The sequence below is a fragment of the Empidonax traillii genome, unplaced genomic scaffold (assembly GCF_003031625.1).
Source record: "Empidonax traillii isolate 1590-97213 ecotype Southwest subspecies unplaced genomic scaffold, ASM303162v1 scaffold81:size2596050, whole genome shotgun sequence".
Classification (NCBI taxonomy): domain Eukaryota; kingdom Metazoa; phylum Chordata; class Aves; order Passeriformes; family Tyrannidae; genus Empidonax; species Empidonax traillii.
The window spans coordinates 653,470-679,617 of record NW_020955274.1 but is presented as its reverse complement, the minus strand read 5'-3'; the positions used below and the strand labels follow the sequence as shown (position 1 = coordinate 679,617).

The 26,148-nt window shown below is 39.6% G+C and overlaps 1 protein-coding gene across 1 annotated transcript in view; it reads left to right on the top strand.

Moving 5' to 3' along the window:
• The first annotated feature begins 660 nt into the window (after positions 1 to 660).
• ZNF385D (zinc finger protein 385D) overlaps positions 661 to 26,148 on the top strand; it is a 410,553-nt gene continuing 385,065 nt past the window's right edge. Inside the window, exon 1 of the mRNA XM_027880952.1 lies at positions 661 to 763. Within this exon, the coding sequence (XP_027736753.1) occupies positions 661 to 763 (103 nt within the window). The remainder of the gene's footprint in view (positions 764 to 26,148) is intronic.

Sequence of the window (26,148 nt, the reverse complement as noted above, 5' to 3'; positions counted from 1 at the left end):
TGCGTTGCAGTAATCGTTTTACAGAAATTTTGGCGGCCCCATGCCCAAGCAAGGGGAGAAAGTCGACGGCGGGGGGAGTCCCCGGGACTCTATAGCGAGGAAGAGGGTAGTCCGCGGAGGTGAGGGAGGGAGGGAGGGAAGCAGGCTGCTGTCTCACCACACATGGGCTTGTGGGAAGTGGGAATCTCAGGTTGAGTTACTCATCGGTATGGAGTCAGGAGTGTGCACAACCAATGATTTTGATGGCAGGAGGTAACGTACACATGTTTTTCAGAGAAGGTGCTGTAGGAGGACTTGCCGGCGGGCAGGAGGAGGTTTGTGCCGAGGGCTGTCATTTCCCAAGCGTGGAAGCCTTCTGGTCCCGGGAGCCCATCACCGCCGCCTCTGATGCTCTCCCTCCGAACGGTACGAAGCAGGGGAGGGGTGCCGGGCGCCGTCCCCGGGGCGGGGGGCGCGGGGCGGCGCTGCCCGGGGCTGGGTGCTGCCTGCCCGCCCGCCCGCCCGCGCTGATTGACACCGGCCCGGGCGGAGGCGGGTCCGCCGGGACAGCGCTGCTCCCGCCGCCCTTCGCCGCCGCCGGGCAGCGGGTCCCGCTCTCCGGCGCCGCCCCCGCGCTCTCCCGCCGGGATCGCGGAGCGCGCCCGCCCGCCCGCCCGCGGCATGGCCGGCTGGCCGGGCAGGGGGGCGGCGTGCTGGCGGATGCGGAGCGCGGCGGGAGGCAGGAAGGAGAAGCCGGCGGGCGGCAAGCCCCAGCCCCGGCACGGTAAGCGGGCGGCCGCGGAGGGGCTCGGCGGGGCGGGACGGGCAGCGCCGAGGTCCGCGCGGGGCAGCCCCGGGGCCAACTTACCTGTGACTTGTTTCACCCGCTCGGCTTCTGCAGGGCACGGGGAATCCTTTTCTCCTTTCCCCTCCGGCGGGCGCGGACCTGCGCCCAAATTCCGCGGACCTGCGCTTCATGTCTTTTATTTGCCGAGGCGAGGAGAGAGGAAGAGCGTTCGCGTGGGTTTTGGCATCTTGCTTTGGTAGCGGCTTCTTTGATTGTTTTTTTTTTTTTTTTGTAGAAAGCATTTGCGACCTGGCAAACGCCAGTGAACCTGGGAAGAGTCCCCGAAATCTCTTTTGGCTTTCTCGATGTTAATGCCCGGAAAGCACTGTTAAAATATTGCCCTGTGTGGTCTTGTCTGCTCCTCCCTTCGGGGAGATAGATGCTCTCTTCGAAGGCAAGCAACACACAAACAGTTCTCCCAAAATCAGATCCTGACTATGAAGATATAGAAGGGAGTGGTGTTGCACGAACTATTGAAAACAAGTGTTGAGGTTTATGACCCTTGTGTTCTGTACACTGAATGAAGTTTATCCAGAGCCAAATCTGCCCTGTACGGTTTCCTTACTGTACTGCTTGGCTGTCAGCTGTCAGCTTTGAGGAACAAACCCAACTGTTTGTGGATCTGGTTGCAATGTTTGGAAATCTCACTAGAATTCGTTCTAGCTGTGTGTGTTGGGTTTTAAGTCCTCTGTTCGGGTAAGTGGGCTTGCAGAAGTCTCTGACCTAACCCTTCAAGGGTAAAGTAACAGTTTAAGTTGTGCTTGAGTTCTGCGTAGTTTGTGTTGGTTTGTTGTTGGATATATTAGTCCCCAAAGTAACTTTGTGTCTTCTGAGACAATAATTGAAGGAGTAATTTGTACTCTTCACAAGTCCACAGGGCGCTGTAGCTCATGCAGTAATCCTGATGACAAAGATGTTGGGGATGACGGGGAGCCTGGCACCTCAGGCGATGGCGTTTTGAGAAGATGCTTGTTATGAAAGCAATACCACCCAGTGCAGGTCTAAAATGAAAGAAAACTCAGCATTTCTCTCACTGACTGTCACCTGGATCTTTCTGAGCCAGAGTGCTTTTACAGCAACACCTCCTTTTCTATTTTGCTTCTTTGTGACTGTTTCACAAGCCAAAGAGGAAGCAGACTAAAAGTCTGAGTAAAGATTATCTAGTTAGAGAATAAATGTGGCTGTTTAAAAATAGTTGTAAATATTTATCCTATTAAATCTGAGTGTAATGCTGCTTGTGGGGAATAACTCACATGGGAAAAACAGTTGATGGGATTCCTTTAAACTGTATACCTGTTATATGTGGCTATTATACAGTAGCTAGGCACACAGACCAAAATTCTGGATGCAGTGGGATTTTGCCACTGACCTGAGCCAGAATTGAACCCACAGACAGTGTGGTGTAATGTGTTGGGCCAAACTGTAAACATTTGACTGATTCAGCTATGCAATTGTGGCAAAGTTTATAATCCTGAATATAATGCTGCGATTTATATACTATCAAAGTAGGTTTACCATCAATTAATTAATTTAGGGAGTTATTCTATAACTTAGTTCTAATTCACCTTAAGAAAAAAGGTGTGGTGTGTTTCAGTCTATCAGGGTTGTTTCTTATAAATGTTTTCTAAAGTATTATATGACACTAAATTCTCATTTAAGTAATTGCTGCAACAGTGTGGAACACTAAATTACACTGCAGCCCATACAGTTTGCATCCCAATTAGTTTTCAACTGTGATTTAAAGATAAGTATTCTTTCTGCTATATTGTCTTTGCAGGGCGCCCTAGATTTAGTTACCAGATTATTTACTAACCTTTAACAGCTCCAAATGTAAGGTAAAAAATGAAATTAGACCTGATTTGCATGTCCCTGATAGTGATTGTATGCTATAGGGAAATTTTTGGGTAGAAAACCAAAAATTAGTATTACTTTAGTATGCGTCCAAAAATTTCAAAGTTAGAGAAACACTCTGTTTTCCAAGAAGGGACTTTTAAGTAAATTTCAGCTTTTGTAAGCAGTATTCATCAATTCATGCAGGAATGGAAAATTTACTTCAAATGTTTAAGCCAAAGCATTAGAGGGGTTATAAGTAAGATATACGTAAAAGTAAAATTGTAGTATATGAGCTGTCAACAGTTTTTAATTGGCAAACAGACTTACAGGTTTGACTCATTCATGTGTGCATGCATGCAATTATCAAAGTGAAGTGAGAACTATTCACAAGAGACCTGGGATGTATCAGAGCTGTGAAATATCTTCAATATTGGGAAATAATATTCTTCCCTACTCCTTGGTTTTGCTGCAAAACCATTTCAGTGGGCTACCAGCCTATGTAGGTAAAAAGTGTCATAGCTCTGTGGATCTCAGTGGCACTGTTATGATTGACACCAGCACAATATTTCTGTCTATGTTTGGATTAAGATATGCTTATTTGGGCATCGCTTAAGGGTCTAAATTGGAGGGGTGCATATTGGGTTGCACCTGGGCAAACCTGCCATTTAGCTGAGTCAAGTTACAAATAATTTTCAGCTTTGACGTTCTTCTCACCTGTTAGATGAGCAATTATGGAGACTTTTTATACTTTTCAAATATTTTAAACACAAATGTGAAAATTGCCTTGTGATCTCATGTGCAGAAGTTCTTATTTTAACACTCTTTGTAGTTTCATACCACATAAAACAATATAAAGTAGAAGTAGCATTTCCACCCATTGTGGTCTAGACAGTAAATTAAGTCTTTGCCAAGACTCCAGCAAAAAGTTCAAGATCCTGTTAAGATTATTAAAATGAATGATCTTGTAAAAAACCTATTTTTAAATGATTTAATGTTGGGTTTGCATTGGCACCTTATCTGTAAAACCTCCCAAGAGCTTGAAAACTGAGATGGACAGCTACAGCCAGAATTCTATTTCAGACACTCTCTAAGCAGAAGATGTTAAGGAGTAGACTAATGAAAACCACAGTGTAAATCAAGTAATATTTTACTGTACTACTTAAGAAAAATTTGAAATTCTTATATGAAAAAATCTCCTCCCTTGAGGAGCCGGTAGGGAAACTTTGTGACTAGAAGTTGTGAATTAGAAATACTTGAAACCACCAGAAATAACTTCTGGAGAAAAAGCAATACTTTATATCTGTTTTAAAGCTATGTGAAAGTTAGTATTAAAACAATTACCAGGGAAAACCAGCACAAGTAAATAGTGCTGGATGTACTTACTGGAGTGTGTGTGCATACGTAGGTAAAGTTTTAGGTAGAAAATGACTTCTTAATTTATTTGATTTTTTTAAAAGCGGCTTACAAAATGTGCCAAATTTAGACTGGGAAGTGGAAGTCCTCCATGTTTCAGCCAGCACAGTGCAATGAGTTTTTAATGCCAATATGTTGGATCATGCCAAGGTAGGCTGGATAAACGAATGTGAGCTATAGCAACACAAACCTCTTTTTCACCTGGACCCACTGACTAATTTTAGTTTTCACCTGTTGAGCTGTCACCGAACAAGACAACTACTGTTGTTAACCTTTTTTGTTTGGTGTAATGGCAAGGGTAGATGTCAATATATTACCACTGCAGAGAAGTGGGCTCTTCTAAAGGTGTTGAACTGATGAGAGAATGGAGAGAGGGGGGAAAAAACCCCCTTGCAAACATGTCCATTGTTTTCTCCTTCTATAAACTCAGTTGTATGCACGCATGCTAACGACTCTTGGACTGGACTAATTCCACACTTGACACCAGGGAAATGAAGTTGTGCTTGAGCTTTCCACTTTCAGATGTTCTCACCTTTGCACATTTCTTCTTGAAATATTCAGGAGTGTGTTTCAGTATTCTCTGTTGGCTTGTTCCTTTTTTTCCTTCTCTGTCTCTTGGGAAATAATGCTCTTGGTCATATTGAGGTAGTCATAACCAAATCTTTTTTGGTGGAGGTGTAGTTCTCTACGCCTCACTTTTTACATGTACCTTATTGTAGTATTTGTAAAATAAATGTCTAAAATTCATGTAGGTGTTTATATATATGCTTAATATGAGGGAATAGAAATTTTCTTCTTGGAACAAGTAAATTCTATGTGATCAGCTGGAATAATCTGGAGGTAGACTTTAAATATTAAAGTATCTTTCTAGCCTGTATGTTCAGGAAGTGTGAATATTGATGTTATTTCTGTTTAGATCTACTGACACTTTGATGCCTCAGCCACTTTTGGGGTCTCACTAGTCAGTGAGTGTGTTTGCTGTGTGTAGTGCAGGCTTTGCTGTGAAGGTCAAATGGATGGATAAAGGGTTTGGCCTAGAGAACAAGAAGGGTTGGTTTACCGTACATATTTTAAGTTGCTTAGTCTTTCCCTTTTTTCCGTGATGTAAGTGCTAGCTTTTACCTCTTTCCGGTTCTTTTTATTTTGTCTTTTTGTTTGTTTGTTTGTTTTAAAATTATTTTAATTTTTATTTGCTTCCTTTGTTTTATTATGTTTTAAATTAATTCACTGTAAAAAGGGGAATACCCTAGTGAATGCCTAGTTCATAAAGGAGGATATTTATGATACTGATAAAGCCTAGCATTACAACTTGCATAATTAGAAGTCATCAGAGCTACAAATCCATGTAAATATTCTAAATTTGAATTTACAATACAGTGAGAGACTCACCATCTAGATCTTAGAAGCAGACTCAAAATACAGTTTTAAGATATTCATTTAAATCTATTTTTGTCACAGAAATGGAATTTAGGAACAAAAGATTTACCCTCCATTCCATAACCAGATATACTTTTCTGACTTTTTTTTTTTTTTTTTTTTTTTTTTTAAACGGAGTCCTTAAACAGTTTTAATCAGACAGAAGTCACAAATCACCTTGCTAGGAAATACAAGGTGTGATCTAAAAGGGGAAAAAAGAATCACTTTCCTGATGATTTGGATTGTGCTGTTTAAAATTCTGAAGCTAGGTGAAATGATGACTCTGACAGAACTATAGAAACTATCTCATTTTAGTATATCCTGAAGTACTTTATATTTTGAGTAACCCTGGTTCGGGGGCATTTTACGCTTGCATCTGGAAGTTTCCAGTCCTAGTATTCAATTTAGTGTCTCTGCCTTTGTCTTTCCATTTAGCCTTGCCATGTTTAAACAGTGAATCATCTTGTCCATTAGCTATCATTGGAGTGTCTGTTTATGCACTGAATTTGTTTTGTCACGTCGCCATAATAATTGATTGGAACCGTGGCAACTCTTGACTGCTTTCCCATATGTATTTGGGCTGAACTTCACCCAGTGCTGTTCTGAGCAGTAGAAGCATAAGGCATCCCCAAACCTGGAATTTCTTTATCCTTTCAGGTTTCAACTTCTCTTGCTCATGAAACTGTGAGGTAGCATTTTGATTTTTCTGTTTTCATGTATATGACATTGTGTAGAGGCTATAATAGTTCCAGTCATACAGAATCACAGCAGAATTGCAGCACACATACATGTAAAACAGTTGAACCAGGAATGTTTTTATTGTAGATTCACTCTGATGTATTCTGTTTTGTTGATGGATTTTAAATTGATGCTGATTAAAATTGGAAGCGTTAAGTAACAAGTGAAATAAAACTATAATGGCATTCTTTGATTAATTTAGAGAAGTGACATGGTGCAAATGAAGGGGCCACGTGGCAGGGAGGCTGTGCCAGCAAATGCAAATTCACACCTCTTGCCATGTGAGTGGGCTTGACGATAGCACTCTGGTTGCTATTTAAGCAGAATATTTTGAAAATAAATTTCCTTGTGTTAAAGAGGTATCACATTGGCAGTTCCTTGACTCGTTAAGTAGCATTTAGCCTTAACTTTATAGTAGTATCACTGAGATTGTTTTCTTTATTTCCATTTGGAAGGTAAATACTGAAGGATCTGCTTAATATATAAACCCAAAATATCATGTAAAACATATTATTTTTAAGATGGCTTTGCGATCTTGTGCACTGTAATGACTAAGGATATTTTTTATGTGCTCCCTATGATGAATTTTCATTGAGTTGTTGATCCCATATTCCCGTGGAAAGTATCAAAAAGTAGGAATGGGGTGTAGGAATTAGTGGATAGAACATTGTCCTGAAGGCAGATTAAAGTAGAACTGTTAGTTTGTGATAAGGAACCCAAGAGTCTGTGGAAAGAAGTAAGAAAAAAGACTTGTTACTGTCAATGACTGCATTGCTCTTTACTGTACAAACCATTCCAGTATTTTGTTCAATACTTATCACTCTGAAGCTCTGAAACTACAGAGCTGTCTAAACTGCTGGCACTTGTAGTGAGGGGGAGGAATGGGAGGTTGAGAAGATATACTCTTTCTCCAGAAGTTGAATTGAGTAAATTTGTGTAGTATAAACCAGATGTCCTCACTAGTTTCATCTTTTGGGCTGATAGTCACTGTGTTTTCATGTGGGAGGTTATGGTTTCTGCTAGACAAGACGTGGGTGCGAATAAAACTTTTTGGGAGGTAAGTGAGAGGAGGTTCTGTAATGAGAAGCTGTGCACAGAAAGATCACGGGGCCCCTGTGATACATTCACATCAGCCAGGACCACAAAACAGATGAGAAGCTATGTTCTGTGCTGGGCAGAATGTCTCAAGACTTCTGCATCATTTTCAATAACAAGGAATCTTGATAATCAAGTCTTGACACCATTAATGTGTTGCTTTTAATGTTCAAGCCTGAATTAGAGGGAATGGGAACATAATCTTCAATTTTTATTTAACCTAGAGGCGGGAATTTTGGCTTTCTAGCTATTTGGACTTCTGAGAGATATTCAGATTTGTAAATCCATTTAAAAACTGGAGGAAAGCGCTCTTTAGAGCACAACAACATATGCATTAGGGAAACACGGTCTATTCCAGTCTGGATGACATTGGAGTTCTGTAGATTGTCTATGGTAGGCTGCTCCCAGTCTGGGTATTGATTTCAGATATCATTGAAGTAGCCTGAGGAATGGTCAGTTGTTTGTGTTAATGGTACTGCTGGGTGCAGCCTAAATTGCTTTAAACATTTGGCCTACAAAGGCAAGTTCTAATGAAGCAAAAAAGAATTTACTACTGGTTTTATTCATTGTGCAATGGGAGGATGTCCTGTTATTTTTCACGGAGAAGTGGTAGTGACCTGATTAGAATAGGAGCGTATTTTGGGGTATTTTTTTTTTGATGTATGGTCTTTGTTTTCTTAGTGTCCAGGCTGAAAAGCTAGTCCCATCTTAATTACCTTAATTTTTGGGAGGGGATATATTTCAAATGTACAGGTGGGAAAAGGTTCACCTTGCAGGAACTGTAGTGATAGGAGTGAGATTCTGATCTTGGAATGGTTTGACCTTGTGGGCTGCAGCTCCTTGCTGTATGCACCAGATCAGTCAGCGAGCTTATTTTTTAGGCTTTTGGAATTCTTCTGTTTTAGCATTTGTTCCAGGGAATGAGCACACAAATGATCTCACAGAAATCATGATTAAGTGATTCCTGAGAGTTTTTCAGAGTTCTTAAAACCTTTGAGCAGTTGCTTCATTGCAGCAAGGGTAAACTTGAAGCTGCATTCAGGACTATTTCTTTTTCCTTCTTATTCCTGTACCACCATGATGCCAGTTTGATGGCAGATGGACATTTTTAGCCAAAAGCTTTTGTATTCTGTGAACTCAAACTCTCTTTTATGACTTTCTCAGTGTAAAAAGAGCAAAGTGGCAAAATTATATATGTACATGTTTTGACAATAGTATATGACTATTTGTGTTCGTCATTGTTGTTGTTGTTTGGGGTTTTTTTATATCTAGTGAAAATATTTAGGTCCATTAAGTTTTGATTGTATTCAGCATATCTGGTGAAAACCTGAGGAATACATAGGATAGTTCAGGTTGGAAGGATCCTAAGGAAGATCTCTAGTCCAGTTTCCTGCTCTGTGTCAGCTGTAAGATCAGATTAGATTGCTCTGGGCTTTCTTCAGTCCAGTCTTGAAAACATTCAAGGAAGGAGAATGCATAAAATCTGGTTACTTTTTCACAAGTCAAAACTCAAAATAGACCCTGATAACTTTGGAAAAGAGGGAATTTTAGAAAATGGCCATCTTCCTAGAAATCAGTCCAAGAGCAAGTAGTGCAAAAATGATTCCACTGATGATCTGAGTACCACTTGCAAAACATAGTACAAGCTGCCTTATTTTAAAATGTTCCAGAAAAGATACTATGGAAAGCTAATAATTTGTTAATATGTATGGCATTCTGAATAAAAGGAGCGCTAATTATTCCTAGGCTTGCAGTCCTTTATCTGAGTGCACCTAGAAACTTTGTTAACTTTTTGAGAAATACAGAAGAGTGTGCCAGTTGTCTGGCCCTTCAACTATCCATTGCATAAATCAGAAGTGCAGGTAAGATTTTGTGATAAGAAAGGTCTTGGCAACCTGAGTAATTGAAACATTGCAGTGTAGTTATAGCACAGAGGTCTCTGGTCATTGCGGAGTCTGAAAAATAATGCTTTGATGTGTTGTTTTTGTTAAATTTTTGCGGGGGGGGTGGGAGTGGGAAGGGGGTGGGTGTATTTTTCTTGTTTTGTTTGGGTTTGTTTGTTTTGATTGGGCTTTTTTTGGATCTCTCACAGGACTGAAGGATTCAGTCTTCAAGCCCCTCTGCATTGCTTTGTCTTTTCCTTAATTATGCTGAGTCTGTATTCTGTATGCATTGGACTTGACTTAGAGGTGAAGACTCAATATTTATTTTTACTTTAACTCTCTTCAAGAATAAGACCACCAGTCTCTGGTGCACCCCTCTTCAAAAATACTGAATGAAGACAGCTAGTGTTGGATCTATTTCAGTGTTGTCTGTATGGATCCCTGCACTGTGCTCTGTAGCAGGGACAATTTCATTTGGTTCTGCCAGAGAAAGCTTGTGTGCCTCCTGTCCCTGGACTTGCTGGGTAGACTTGCTCACAGATCTGTGGAAGTAAATACAAGCTCAGTGTATTCCTATGAGTCATCCACTCCTCTTGTCCACACTAGATTTAAAAAATAAATTAAAAAAAAGAGATTAAAATGGTCCATGAACCAAATATTTTGCATTTCAGTGAACTCTGACTGCACCCCTTGAACTCTGCAGCCAAAAGCAAGGAAGCTGTAACTACATAGCAGCTCTGTAGCTACAGGCCCGATGTTCACTGAACATATTTCTGGAGACCAGGAGCCTTTCACAAACTTTCTGGGATCTATCTCTGGCTTCCTTGGTGAGGACTCTGGAACTCTGCTGGTCCTGTTGGATCTGGGCTCCCAGTGCTCCCTTGGTCCCAACCTTGAGGGAGTAGCATGGCAACCTGTTATGATGTTCCACATGTCACTCAGCCCACAGAGTGGGTAGATTTCTCCATGTATCCCCTATGTCTGGTTTGAGGAATCTGCTGCAGAAGCTGCAGTTCCATTGCATCTTTATGTCCTGGTATTTTCTGTGCACAAACCTACTAGTGAATTTCACAAATTTCCAACAATATTCCTGTGTAAAAATTGTCACGCAGCATAGCCTGCATGCTGTAGTGCAGATTTGATGGTAATATATTTTCCTGGTATAAAAGAGTACTACTGCTTTTCTTTACAAGGAAACACTTCATAATTTTTGGTATTAACAGCCATTGTCTCATATATCCTAATAAATTCAGCTATTTGGTTTAGTATTTTGTTAATGCTTTTACCATCATGTGATAGGATACATTGGGCCACCAGCACTCTCAAGGCACTCATGTTAAAAGACTGTTGAGAGACTCACTTTTTTTGCTTAATAACATTTTAATAAGATCTTTCATTGAGCTCTGTGGCCATTAAAATATCAGTTTGGAAATTTTTCTCTTGCTTGTGTTGTTCTCAGCTGTTTGATTTTTTTACTTAAATCTGTCATCTGATTTCATCTTTGTCCCACTTCCATTTGCAGGTTTTGTTCTTAACAAATAGATGGATAAGCCTTTCTGTCAGTACATATCTGATTCAGAAGTCTTTGTTCAATGGTTTTCCTTGGACCCTACACTTCCAGTAATACTTCAGGTGTCAAAGTTAGGGGCAAAAAGTGATTGAGAAACTAATTCAGTCAATACTAGTCATTTATGATTTTCGTAATGCAGAGAAAAAAAAATGAACTAGATCTGCTATGTTAGTTGTGAAAATTTGGCAGTGGCTAACTTTGGGATGCAAATGGCAAGACAGATGTCTCCCGTTTGTAATATTTAACATGTTTCTTGAGAATTAGCACCCTTACTTCAACAGCTGTTTCTTAAAATGTGTCTGTGTTTGAGAAGGGGCGTATGAAGCTAGTCCATGCAGTAGAAGGAATTTCACTGAACCAATAGCTTTTTCAGGAATGTGTGTTCTTTGGTCATAACTTACTGAGTCTTGAATCTAGTGCAGAGGAATGTGCTGTATGAAGTTCGACATGAAGTACTTTCCTTGTCAGAGCAGCACTGCGTAGTGCATGTCTGTGTTACCATGCCTTGTTGTTTGTATGTTTTTGCTACAGAAGACGACAGCAATCACAGCAGGCACTACTGAGCAGCGTGGCTGGGAACTCTGCTGCCATCTGTGTTAGCGCTGTCTGCTCCTCTGCGTGCTTGCTTCCATATGTATAGTTTAGCACTTAGTCTCAACTACCAATGGGGTAATATATCTGAAAGCAGTTGTGGTAATTAAAGTTGATGGAAAACAGTCATTTAAGGAGTTAATTAACTTGTTTGCAATATACGTGTCCTTTTTTTTTTTTTTTTTTTTTCCCCTTTAATATCTCCTACTCCTTTAGACAAATTTCATGAGATACTAATGCATGTTCCAAATTTGAACTCATCACTTTTGGCTTTGTATATTGTAATAACCTCCCCAGCAACCACTGTGATGCCATAAACAGAGGGTTTGACTTCAGGTGAAGAATGTAGGCAGTAAAAGCAGAAAAACCCATAAAGGAAAATGTGGGAGGATAGGAAGGACAGGGAAAGTGATTATTCTGGCTTTCCATGTAGTGATACACCATCTACCCCTCTGAGCTTTTTTTGTTTTTAATCTTTACTGATAACTGAAAGAAAATAAATTTTTTTAGAATGTCAGAGTGGAACTTCATTTTAGACAGTATAATGGAAAATATATACAAGCAATGGAGTTTTATTCTGCATAGGGTTTCTTTTTCTCTCTTTCCATTCATTTTTAAAAAATCACTTTAGTAAATCCACCGTGGGAGGATAGTTTTGCCGCTGTACTTTTCCCAGGATGCAGCAAAAGAAATTGCATTTGCAGTTCACAGAGAATGAAATTAGACTTGCTCTGTCCTGATGATCCACTACTCCTACACCCAGCACATTTCTGGGTGAGACTCTTGCATGCTATAGGAGACAGTGCCCTGAATGTGCTTGCACCTGCTCTTCTGCATGAAGGAACAGGCACGGATTGGGGCCCACGTAGCTCCCAAATTAGAATTAGGTACTGTGTGGAGTGCCTGTGTGTGTGTCTGCCTCCTCTTTGTGGCATCCTTCTTAAAAGGGGAGACTTCAAACATGTCACATTGTTTTCTTATAGAGGTTGAGACTACTTGTTTTGTAATCAATTTATACATGTTAAAAAAGATCATGGTTTCAGAAAGCATCAGATGGTTGAAGGACATCCATTTTCAACTTGCACCTTCTGATGTTCAAAACATATTTGGGTTCTAAATGTAAAATCAGTAAAACGTAATTGGCAAATGCAAGTCACATTGTGACAACTGTTATGTGGCAGTGAGAAACACAACTTAAAACCCCACACACTCCTTTTTCTTTTTGAGTAATAGAATCTTCTTCTTTAACCCTTCAACCATCCACCCAATAAAGATTATGTACATAGCCCTCTAAATCTAAGCTTTTGTAGCTGGCCGGAGACTTCTATTTCTAAGCTTTTGTAGCTGGCTGTGGCTCCTCTAAAGTGGCTTCACTTAGAGAAATACTCAAATGACCTTAGTGCTCATATAGCACTTGAAGTACCTGTCTGCCAGACTGTACTTTCTTTTCTTACAAAATAGAAAGTGAATGTGTATAGTGGCTATGGAGAAAAAATTCTCCAGTTAGAGCAGAGAATGCCCAAGGATTAGCAAGGATCTCCATTTAATATAACACTGGTCCTGTGCTCCATAAAGCTTGTTAACGTGAGGGTACTCCCACAGTATATGTATCTCTAAAAAGAGTGAACACTTTCTGTTTGACAATTCCAGCAGTTTTCATTTACATTTCAAAGCCAGAGAGAGACTGAGAGTACTCATATCTGTAATTCCGATAGCCCCTCTGTCTAGATGGCTGTTTCTGTGAAGCTGACACAGGCTGAACAGTTTTCATCAATTTCATTTGTTCCATCTTCTCAGATGAGCCTTTAATCTCCTGCTTGCTGATCCCTGGTTTATAATCACATTTGACAGCGATAGGATGGCAGTAAATATCTTGATGCGAAAGTCTATAGCAAAGTAGAATTGTCGTTTCTCTCCTCACTCTTCAGTGAGGTAAAATTTTATTTGATAACTATGAATAACTTTGAAGCATAAAGCTGCCCAGTTTCAGGCCATTTTTATGTGCATCTGTTTACAAGTGAGATAGTTATTTTTTTCCTCTGGAAAAGACCAGAAAAATGCTTATTACTTCTTAATGTTTTGGATATCAATTTTATGTCAACTTGACTAATTATTCTATTTTTCCAGAGGTTGTTAATGTGCTGGTTTCAAGTAAGATCTGAAATAAGAGATATTTGACATGTAGATCATAATTTTCATTCCTGAATAAAGCCTTCCTGAATGGAATGCTGTCAACAAAAACCTTACAGTTACTTGAATGAAAATATGTTCAATAGCTGCATTTAGCAAAGGCTGTTTGTTTGCTTTTTTCACTATTTTGTGTACATATGTTAGCTGCATAACTTCTGCATCTATTTTGCTTCCCATCAAAATGGAAAAATCCTTTCTCTTTTCTTTTCAAGTCATCCTCTGCATAATCTTACAGCTCAAATTAATGGTAACAATATTCAGAATAGAAGGCTGGTGATATGCATAGAATGAAGCACATACTCAGGTTACGGTTTGTAACCTGTGCCTGTGGAATAAAGCAATTTTGTCCAAATTATAAGATGATATCACTCATGTTTAATTTTAATTAATTTTTTTCCTTGAATAATTTTATCTGGTTGTGTCTCTCCTTTACTTTTTATATTCTTATTTATAATCCTGACATTATACAATTGTAGCCTGCCTGCACAAAATCTTTCTATTACCAATCTTGTGAGGAAAAAGACTCTAAATATGCCACCGTATTTTCTTTCTTTCTCTCACTCTTCTTTCTATGATACACTAATTTCCATGTCTTTACTGTTCCAGAAATTCTTCTCCCTTTTTTCAGTTCCCATAACCTCGGTTAAATCTGAGATTCACTGTCAAAATCAAGAATTGGGATGTGGTTCGCCTTCTTGCTTAAGCCCTTGGCTTTCCTCTTTAGGATTTGGTGTTCTTGCCACCTGTGTATTCAAATTTCCGTCTGGCACACTAAACAATATTCCGTTAGATCTAGATATATATACTATCTGCTACTAAGATATAGACCTTAATTTGCTTTTCACATGTGTGAAATTATTCATGTTTTTTCTTCACAATTGTAACAAGAGTCCAGATTGTCAGCTCACTGATCCCCAAATTCCACACACTCGCTTATATCACAGCACTGTAATTTTCATTCATGCTTTTTCTGCTCTCTGTTGTTTTTATGCCAATAACTTCAGGAAGGTTAAAGATAGTAAACTTTCCAGGTATAACATTATAGATAGAACAGAAGATTCAGAGGAAACCATACTCCCAATTATACACTTCAAAACGAAACTCAAATTATGAGAACTACAGAGAAATGCTAGTGATAATTGTCCTCTCTTCAAGCTGCTGTTTTCTCTGATGTTGCTGTAGGAAAATATCTTTGCTATTTGGGGTTCATATGTGTTAGAGAACTCTGTGGAAATTTTTGATAGAAAGGGAGAATCTGATTTGGGGCGTTCCCACAGATTGTCTGTGGGAATGAACACTGCAATAGTGCTCGTCACTGGTAAGTGGTGAAAAACCTTTTTTGTTGGGTCATTGTTTCTGATAGTTTCATCCACCTGCCTTTTCAGTTCTGTTTGGATATGGTACTACAGATCTTTGAGGAAGGTATTGAAAAGTTCAATGCAGTAAATGAGCAATCTTCTTATTAATGCTGCTTTTCCCTTTGGCAAGCTTTTCAACTTCAGAGAGTATATTTCTTCCCCTGCACTTAGAATTAATTTTATATGCCTTGACAGCCAAATTATTTGAAGTGGGAGTAAGATACCACATATGGCCCTCACTGAAGTTGAATACTTGGACTGTGCTGGTCCTACCAGCATACAAATGGTCCATGAGCCAGAGGAGAACATTCTGGTAGGAGGAAATTTTAGCATGTGCATGCAAAGAAAAAGCTGATATGGAGTTCAACAAAGGCAGACGAGTTGCAAATAATTCAACTTTCAGGCAAAAGCGATAACTGTCGGTGTTTGTACCAGCATGTATGTTGGCCTTTAATTAGGTTAGAGTTATACTTTTTGCATGTTTAGGGGAAAGATGCTAAAGACTGTATCATTTAAAACTAAATTGTCTGAGATTTCTGGAGAGATTATCACTGAAAGCAATACAATTCCTATAAAAACTTGAATTCTATATAATATATAATTTATTTTTAATTTATGTTATATCGATATATAAATATTGCTGTATAAGAATAGAGTGCCCCTCGTGGAAAAGAATGTGCTCAACTCCATGTGAGAGGGGACACAGCATTGCCTGACTCAACAAGTTATAAGTGGATTTGTGGCAGTGAGTGAAGAGCTGAATTTAATAACTGAAACATATGGGGCGTATAGGCAATGTCTGCACAGTGGCTATTGGCATTTGGGATATGGGAACAAGTATCCAAGGAATTTACTGAGGTAAGTTAAGGTTAGTAGATTTTTGAGTGTAGAAAAAGATGCATGTACTGGGGAAAGGTAACATGGCCAAATCCACATGCATAGAGCTCAAACGTTGGCACTTTTCAGAGTTGCTCATCAATAGCTTCTGAGTAAACAGTTTCATTTCACAAGTGTGGAATACTTTTAAATGATGAAATAAGAACTCTTACAGCCATGATAAAGAGGGCAGTAGCAAAGGGTATGGTTAACAAGGAGACAGAACAGTAGAAGTAGGACAACAAAGCCTCACACAGGAGGTTTCATTTCCACATAAAGAACATTCTACAACTGAGCTGGCAGAAGAGTGAGTGTAATATATTTAAAAGTGAGATGTGGAGAAGATGAAATATTTAACTGGTCAAAGAAAGCAAAGAGTAGTATAATATACAGTGAGTGGTCAGCAATAATGATCATTCTGGTTCAGTTGTTGAAAAAGGTATTTGACAAATTTCCTATTCGAAGAATAAAACAACAGAGAGAAACTGTTTAAGTTTTCTTTTAATCAAAGCCAGGAAGAAAATGAGAATCTTGAACTGAATGTTTTCTTGTATTTATGCTCTGCCTATGGAAACTGACAGGTCTCCAAGTAGATTTGTGAAAAATGTTAATTCATACAGTGAAACTGTTGCAGGTTTGCAGGTCTCTCGAATTCATCTGATTTGCGTTTACATGGAGGAAAACGTGCCACATAAAGTTAAATCAGTAGATTAGCTATTATAATGTCTAAATGAGCTACTTATTTTAGTAATATCTGTAAGAGGACAGAAAACCACTGAAGATCTGCACCTTTCAATAAATCATTTAACACAGGGTGGGTAATGAATGGTGACTGCCAGTTCTCATGAAAGATGTAGCTACTAATCAGTCCATGCTAAAAGGGAGGTGTGTGGATTTGTTTTTTTTTTATTTTTTTTTTCTCTTTTCCCCCTCTTAAGTCTAGAAATATGATTCCAGCACAGAGATGGTTGGGCTACACCTAGAACTTTTTGTATTTGTCAGAAGATATCACTAAATTAGAATGTCTTTGGAATTAGCCTGGCATTTGGGATGTTTCAGAGGAAATTGAACCAGGCACTAGGGGAACTCTTAAATGTTGAAATTGTTGCTGGTAATGTTCTTGTTTCAAGGAAAGGAAAAGTCAGGGAGGAGGCAGTAGAATACTGTGATGTTGGATTGTAGCAATTCTTCGGGACATGCCAGGCAGTGCTTGTGTCTAAATCAAAGGATGAAAGGGAAGGTAGCACCTGTGGGAAACCAAAGGAAGATCAAAGGAAATCGCAAGGGTGTCAGTGGTTCTAAAACTTTGTGGAAACAGAGCGATGTTAGCTACGCCGTGAGACTTCTGGAAATTCCCCAAAACAGGCACTGGTGTAAATACTGTTTGCTAGCAGAGTCTTTAGAGACACAGGAAGCTACAGCACAGTAAAATTGGTAGCAGAGCTACCTAAGAGACCAATGGTCAAGGTTAAAATGGCAGATCTCTAGCTGACAGTGTGTGACTACTCAAATTACTTGAGAGTCAGATAGTAGTACAGCACAGGGACTGGATGTGGGGTAGAGGGGCTGGATCCTTTACTGCCTCTTGCAGTTTGTAGCTCTGCCACACAAATGGCAACACATGGAAGCAATAATACAAATATTTTATGCCTATGTCTCAGCCTCTTATTTCTGCTTTTCCCGACTCCCTGGCAAAATTTCCTTCTCCAGGTAGTCCCAGGTTTATTAACACTTTCAGTTCCCCCCTGTATTTTCTTATCCCCTTCCTCTCTTCTAAGCCCTTCACCTCCAGTAGTCTTTTCCCTATTTTTTAGCCTTTTCTGAACCTCTGTCTTTAACTGAAGGAGCTAAATTTTCTTAAACTTCATTTGAAGAACGGTTTTCATTTTCTGAATAGCATTTTTTCTGATGGGTAAGGTATTTCAGTTTCATACACATTGGACTCATAATATATGTATATATTTATTACATTTGCCTTCTTATTTCAAAACAATCCAACTCGAAGTTCCTGCTTTGAGTAAAAGGTTTGTATCCAGAATAACTCTCCGATTTCAGGCAGTTTTGCTCCTAATCCAGACAAGATAACTTTATACCTTAATTAGTTTTTTTATGTGCCCTCTATTTCTCCCGATGTCATCCACCATTTCAATGTGGATAAGAATCCCCCTTACTGTTGTAATTCATGTGAAATTATTGCACCTGGAAACACACAATTCTAGAATTGCCACTCTTTTTTACTTCTGAGTTCATATCTGTGGTAGTCCAGGGGTCTAGACTCTCTTCAAAGTGAGGAAATGTGTCCTGGCAATGTTAACACTGAAATGCAAATTCTTGTCATATCTGGAAGCATGAATGGAAAAATGCAGAAAAGGACCAGGGCTGCTTCAAATCAAAGGAGCAAGGAAGGGAGCAAGCAAAGAAAGTGTCATGGGAGGACTGGCAGAATACAGGCTGCCTTGATGCCCAAGTGTTTGATCAAGTTCAGGTCTAAAAGCAGGCTCATATGATGAAAGCAGCGTGCTCTGTGAAACATCTGGTCTCAGACGCATTGAGTTCATTGTGTCCTAAAGGAAGATTTAGCTCAAGCATCTTCCCATTGCCTGGTGCCAGATATGCCACTGTAAGGAGGTCAGACATGCCAGTTATGCATTGTTTCTGGCACTACTATACGGAATTCCTGTAAAGATAGTAGGATGAATGGGTATCTGTAGTATCTGGACACAGAGGAGAGCAAGCTAAGAATTTGTTCCCTGTTATTTTGTTCCCTGCACTTGCATTAAAAACTGAAGATTTCTGGGAATGACTGAAACAATAGCCTGGGCTGGTTTGTGTGTCAAGGTTTTGTTAGCAGGGTACTACACTCCTTTGCAATTCAAGACTTGTGAAAGCATGCCTCAGGGCAATGTGCTTATTGTCTGTGGAGTTGTACATTATATTATGGACTCTATTACCCTCTGCCTTTCCAATCCAGAGCATGTCAGTTATTGTACCAGAGCTCTGTATGAAAATGCTTTATGATCACCCAGGTGCTCATAATATGAGATAGGAATTTCATCTGATACCAAAAGGGAGGATAAATACATGGACCATTTATTGATGCTGGTAAGAAGACTTGAACTGAAAAAATAGTTTTGTGTAGAGTGTCTTTAGAGAGTTCATGATAGAATGGCCATTAAGGAGTAAAGTCTTAAATAGCTGCTGAGGATCTGAGACATCTCTAAGAAGAGAAAAAGGGTAAAGAAGATGTGGTTTTGCTCTCTAAAGTAAATTCCAGGAGAAGGTCAAGAAAGTGCATTAGCTGAGGGAAGTACCTTGAGAAGGAAGGGTTATGCAGGAAGAACGCTTGGGCAAGCACAGAAATAACTCCTCAGGAGACTGTAATGTTGATGAACATTCCTAGAAAACTAAGCACTGTGGGCTGTGATAGAGACCATTGACCTATCACATTTGTCCTGCAGCATTTTACCTCCTAGGAAAGGGAGACTTGACCTTTGTGATTTATAACCTATTGACACTAACATAGGAGAATGAAATTCAAGCATGTTTGGCTATAGCTCTATTGTAATTTTGTGTTTTGCTGTTTATATTCAATTAATAAGTATTTTTGTAGTTAAAAACATGGTAAAAGTATCTCTCTGAAATGCAGCTTCCTCCTAGTGACATCAATTCCTACTAACGTGTTTATGTAAAGACAGAGCATTAATTTTCTTTCTTACTGTAAGGAATACTTTTTCCTGCCTTCTACCCTCTAGGTTCCAGCTGGGAGCATATGATGCAGCTCTGACCCAGATTCACCTGCCATCTGGACTACTTTTTAGAAACACCCTCTTTCATTGTTTGTTGCATCAATAAAATCTCTTTATCTTTGCCCCACCCCCCCCAGTCCATTAAAGGGGATCTCAGACATAACTGCACAGATTACAGCAAAACACAGCAGACATGTATGACAGAAACAGCTGTTGCTTGCATGCATCCGGCTTGCCACCTCCAGCTTTTGTACAGCCTTAAAAGTAACTAGTTCTCTCTCTTTCATAGGCGTAAGTGGAGCTGATTTTCCAAGGAGCTTGGCCCAAATAACCTCACTTCTCTCTTCCTTCATGTTAATACATGCTATTTAGCCAGGCTGTGAATGCCTTGGGGAAGACCAAGACCTCATTTCTGTTGCTGGCCTCAGAAGGTCCATGGAGCAGGGAGATGAAAGCAGTTAGTGTTCAAGCAAATCTGGAAATCTCAAGTGGCTATATGGAACTTGATGTATCAGGACAAAACTAGTTAACTCCATATCAACAGGAATTGAAATAGTGAATTCTCAGATGACATTGACTATATTAAGGACAAAGTTAAGAAACAGCTCTCGTGTTGATGGAGTATTTCAAATAAAGGCATTTTCTCTAGGAAGGTTTAAGTTGTGTTGCCATGGATGATCAAAGATCTAGAATGTTAATTTGGCCAGAAACCCTTTCTAATTTATCAAGCCTCAAACTGTTGATGGCTGATAAGGTTGGTTTACAAAAATTTGGAAAATACATTTTTTGTTTCTTACCTCCTGTAGGGTTCCTTGTTGTTCTCATAATCATTTCCTAGCTCATGAAACACAATGCACCTGCATAACAATGAGGAAAGAAACTAATTTACTACTTAATGATGGTCAGCATTGGGATGTACATTGGAAAGCTGGTGTATTTAGTAGTCTGCTGGTTTTGAAGAAGTCTGTGCTGTAAGAAAAAAAGTCTTTTCCATATATCTGATATATAACCCATGTCACCGAATGTCTTAGCATAAATTGCTTATCTTCTAGTGCTTTTGGATATTGTGCAATGCCTCTGAGACACATATGAATTTATGTGACTTTTTAAGTAAAATTATCCTTCTAAATTTTAAATGAACAAGATCCTTCTCAATTTTAAATAAACATGTGGTAATTTTCTGTCTGCTTTTTAGGAAAAAAATAGTGTATGGGTTTACTGTCATGAGTTGTCAGAAAGCTAACACCTTTGAGTAAAACCTAGATAAAATTTCGAATTCAAGAGCAAATGTTTTCCTTACAGAGTCCATAATTCAAAAATTTCTTTCTTTTAATTTGTTTTTCCCCCAATCCTTCAAAATAATAACTTTAAAGACTATAATAATGTCCCTGTGGAAAAACTTGAAAAAATAAAAGGCACTACACTAAATAAAAAAAGCTAAACTAATAATAAAAATGCACTACACTATTTTACACTGTTTGACCTATTTTAAAGAACTAAGAATATCAACATTTTGGACTAAATTTGACCAGGATTTGACGTCTGTCAAGGAAGTGTGCCAATTGTTACCAGTAAATATGAAACATCTATGAGCTAGAGAGAGGTCGTTGAAGAGAAACGGAAGAATTACAGGTTCAGTTTGCTCTCAATTAAAATGTGATTGGAGACATACAGTAAATCTCCTGCCATTAGCAGTTGCCAGGGCTTTTCAGGATTGTGAGGCAGAAATCACCATTGCATGTTTTCCTATTTTAAATTACATGATTCACATGTTCATGACACAGTCTAACTGAGAGGAAAACAAAGTTGATGTCTGAGACCATCTGAAAAGAAATCATGTGATTTGTGCCAGATGGGGGCTTGAAGTAATTACAATGTCAGTGCTTCCTAAGTAGGGTAATGATATGGACATAGTTCTGGTCAGTCCAGAGAAATCTGCTTTGATGAACTTTCAACTCTATTTAGCTCAGACATATGTTGGAAGATAACCTTATGGGATGTTATTGCAATTGTATGTATTTACCCAAGCTACTGAATACTCTAGTGCCATAATTATATCAATGATGGTTTGTACAATTACTGAGACAAATGTCCTAAGGCCTATTATTTTTATAATTAGTATCAAATCTAAAGAAATAATCTGTGTCACTTTGGTGTTGTGGTTTGTTAGGAACAAAACAGTCTTGACTTGGGAATATTTGTTGAATTTAATTTTTTACAAATTAAAAGAAACTTCTAACTATAGATTTGGGTCTTAAGGAGGAAGCTATAAAGAGCATAAACAGTTAAAAAAGTCAACTGCTTTCCTTCCCCCTTCCCCAGGCTCAGCTTAACTGAAACACCTATTTTAACCTCTCCCTAGTCTTGGCTTCCCTTCTTTTCATTTCAAATTAGATTTAGTGTTCCTCACCTCCTTCGAAGAAGAGAAGTGTGGGAAGTGGTGTCATGTGCCATAATTGTATGTTTTTTGCACCTCTTCATGTCACTGTTTTTCCTGTCATTCTCTTTCTTAATGTCCTACTGTAGACTGGCATCCAACTGGCCAAAGTTTGCTTGTGGGTACCCCTTCACTGGCATGGGTTCCCTAAAGATGCAGTCCCTTGGGGGCGTTACTGCCTCAGCATGGGTCACCCATGGCTGCAGTCCCTCAGAGTGCCTGCATTTAGCATGGAACACGTCCTCCCACAGTGTGTTCCCAGCCACATTTCCGGTGCTGCTTGTCCCACCTCTTGTGGCTGGTACAGGCACTCAAACCTCTTTCAAACCTGCCTTAGGGTTTTGGGGGTGATGGGCTATTTGAGCTTGTTGCAGAGGCATTTGGAGCCAGCTGTGACCATCTCATGACCTCCCAAAGAGGACACCACTGCAACCTCTTCTACTGAATCCCTGCCACTGATGCCCAGTGTGGAGTTGTGGTGCAGATTTTTCCAATCTTGTTTTAAAGTTTTACTCTGCAAAAGGCAGTGCACAGACTTGAAGATGCAGTGTTGATTTTTGTAAGGATTTGGAGGAAGTGGTTAACTTCAAGGAAGGGCTGTTTGATGAATAGCAGATAAAGAAACAGGACTTGCTAAGTACTTGTTTCTTAAATCTTAGTTGTGTATCTTAGTCCTGGTGTTTTATTGACATTAGAGTTGTCTTTCACCTTAAATAATTAGCCAGCTGTATTTCCTATGGACTCCTTTAAGATTACTTCTGAGAAGTATGTAGAATGCTCAGTTACCTTAAGCCTCAGCATACTTCATGCCTTTATTCTTCCTTTACTGCATTTTAATATATTATTTGCCGTGTTGCTGAAGTAGTCATTTAGCTTACGGGGATGAAAGAATTTTTCACTGAGGTGAGGCAACAGAGCTGAGGCTCCAGCTCAGGTGCTCTCACACGCCTGGTAGCAGACAGTCATCTCCCAGTCTCTGTAACATGGGATTTCAGCAAGGGTATGTGTCCAGTTTGCTGACTCAGGATACACAGCTCATCCTTTTTTTCCCCGCTTCACTCTCTACAGAATTATGTCCCAGCTGTGTCATCTAAAGAGCTCAAGACTAAACCAGCTGATGATGGGCTTTTTAATGTGTCTGTGAGCTCAGTAGTGCTGGTTCAAGTTGCTGTATGACAGCTCAAAAGTGGAATGCCTCTTGGTTAACACTTCATGTGCTTTTGAAATACTTTTTGAGTTTGTTTTCTAGTTGGTCATCTTCTAAAACTTATCTTCACTTAAAAGAGGAAAACTGGGATTTGCAGGAATTTGAATGTCTGTTTGGGTCCAGTGTACCAAGCTGAATTCTTCTAGACTGCAGATCTTCTGACCGACGTATCCTATTCATTTGAACAGAGCAGTCCATTATAGAAATTGTCCAAGGCCTATTTTATTCAAAATGATCTGTCACTCTGGCTTTACATAAGCTGAAGAAAATATCTTTTGCAAAACTGACTGAAAGTCAGTAGATAATTTACGTAAAAAGAGTTTGCTATTTCAGTTAAAAATTGTATTGAGTGTGGAGGAGAAAAGGAGAAACTTTTTTGTGCTGAAAGTTAAGATTAGGACAAAAATAATTCTAGCACAATGGTTTCACCCTGGAAAATGGGGTTTCATTAAAATCAGCCTTCAGCTGGGTTTATCAGAACTGTCAGTCACAAGAAGAGGCTGTTAAGCATGCAATTCTGCGGAAAGATTGTAGGTGCACAACCTGTCTGTTTATATCTTCCATACAAGAAATACCACAACGTTTTCGATTTGAGAAATATGAGAATAGTTTATTTAGTCAAAAGCCCTGAAACAATAAAATTCTGAATTAAGATTCTTGTGGAGGGGAGTGTGCAACCTTATTCTTAATTCTGTGAGGACTTAAATATTATATTTTTTTTCTGCCTTGTAACTCATTTGTAGTGTTGCTGAGTTTTATTTTGGATGTTGTGTGTACATGTGATGTTGAATATTGCATAGTATTTAAGTGTTTTGGAGGATCTGTGACTTAGCAAGACAGTTTTTCTGATGAGGCTAGGAGGTTAGCTGCATGTGTTATCTCAAGAGTTTCTCAGGACTGAAATAGGGGAAAAACTTGACAACCAGAAGTCCATGGGCCCTTATGGGAAGTGGTGGACATGGACATCATTGCTAGCCACTCTCAATCATCTTAGGAAGGTCATGGCAGTCATGAAAGGTGCCGGAGGGCTAGAAGAAAGCAAATATCACTCCAGTCTTCAGAAAGTGCAAGAGGGAGGACCCAGGAAACTACAGACCAGTCAGCCTTCCTTTCATCCTCGGAAAGGGGATGGAACGGCTCATCCTGGAAGTGATTCCTAAGCATGTGGAAGACAAAAAGGTGATTATGAGTTGTCAGCATGGATTCCCCAGAGGAAAATCATGCTTATCCAATCTGATTGCCTTCCACAATGGCAGCTCTCTGGATACATGACGGGAGAGCAGTGGATGTTTTCTACCTGGACTTCAACAAGGCTTTTGACACTTGTGTCCCATGATATCCTTAAAGGCAAACTCAGGAAGTGCACACTGGATGAGTTGACAGTGAGGTGGATTGAGAACTGGCTGAATGGCAGGTCTCAGAAGGTCATAATCAGAGTTTAGTTGTCACTAGTGGTTTTCCCCAAGGTTCAGCACTGGGTCTAATATTGTCACCAATTACTTGGATGAAGAGGTGGAGTTCCTCCTCGGGTTGTTTCCTGATGACACGAAGCTGGGAGTGGCCAATACCCCAGAGTGCTGTGCAGCCCTTCAGAAGGATGTCGACAGTCTGGAGAAATGGGCAGAGCAAAACCTTTTGAAATTCAACGAAAGCAAATGCAGGGTCCTGCACCTGGAGAAGAATAATTCCATGCACGAGTACAGGCTGGGGGCCAACCTGCTGGAAAGCAGCTCTGTAGAGAAGGTCCCGGGGGACAACAAACTGCCCATGAGCCAGCAGTGTGCCCTTGTGGCCAAAAATACCAATGGTATCCTGGGGTGCATAAGGAAGAGCATTTGCCAGTATGGTGAGCGATGTGATCCTGCCCCTCTACTCTGCTCTAGTGAGGCCACACCTGGAGTGCTGTGTCTGGTTCTGGGCTCCTCAGTACAAGAGAGACATGGAGCTCCTGGAGCAGGTCCAGTGGAGGGCTGTAATGTTTAGGGGACTGAAACATCTCTCTTACAAGGAAAGGCTGAGGCAGCTGTTTAGCCTAAAGAAGACTGAGAGGGAACCTCATCAGTATGTGTAACTATCTGAAGGGAGAATGTCAAGAGGATGGAGCCAGGCTCTCCTTGGTGGTGCTGGGCAATAGGAGAAGAAGGAATAGGCAGAAACTGGAACACAGAAAATTTTACTTCAACATAAGGAAGAACTTCTTTGTTGTGAGTGATGGAGCACTGGAACAGATTACTTAAAGAGTTTGTGGAGTCTCCCTCACTGGAGATATTCAAGAACTGTCTGGACACAATCCTGTGCAATGTGCTCTAGGCTGACCCTGCTGGAGGATGGAGGTTAGACCAGATGACCCACTGTGGTCCCTTGCAACCTGACCCATTCTGTGATTCTGTGATTTTCATGAAAATAATTACAAATAATTGCCCAAACACTCATATCTATTATTGGAATAGTCTATATCCTAAGATGATATTTTAAAAAGATAAGTATCTCTCATTTGGGATGTTGTCTACATTAACTGAATCAAAGGACTTTATGGCATTAATTGAAAAGGGCAGAAACATAAATGATAATATTAATGTTAAATAACTCTCTTTGCTCTTTTACTGCTGTTTCTAAATTGCAGCAGTAATAAATGTTAATATCTTTCTGAAATAAGTGTTAATTAAATTGTGATCCCTATATAAGAGGGAGAAAAAAAATACAAACTCAGAGTATTGTTCTTGTCTGTGATGAATACTTGATATTCAGTGTTCTTGATATATATGAATAGATGGCAATTGCCACTTAGCCATTTGATTTTATGTGACATGCTATCAAACTTGATCTGGCTGGAGGTAGCATAATTTCCACAGAATGCAGTGACATCTTTTGGATTTAGCTTTGAGGGCTTTGGTATCAGTAGCATTTTCTGATTTATTTTAGTACACATATTAAAGCCATTAGAAAGCTAAGGCTTTCAAATTTATCTC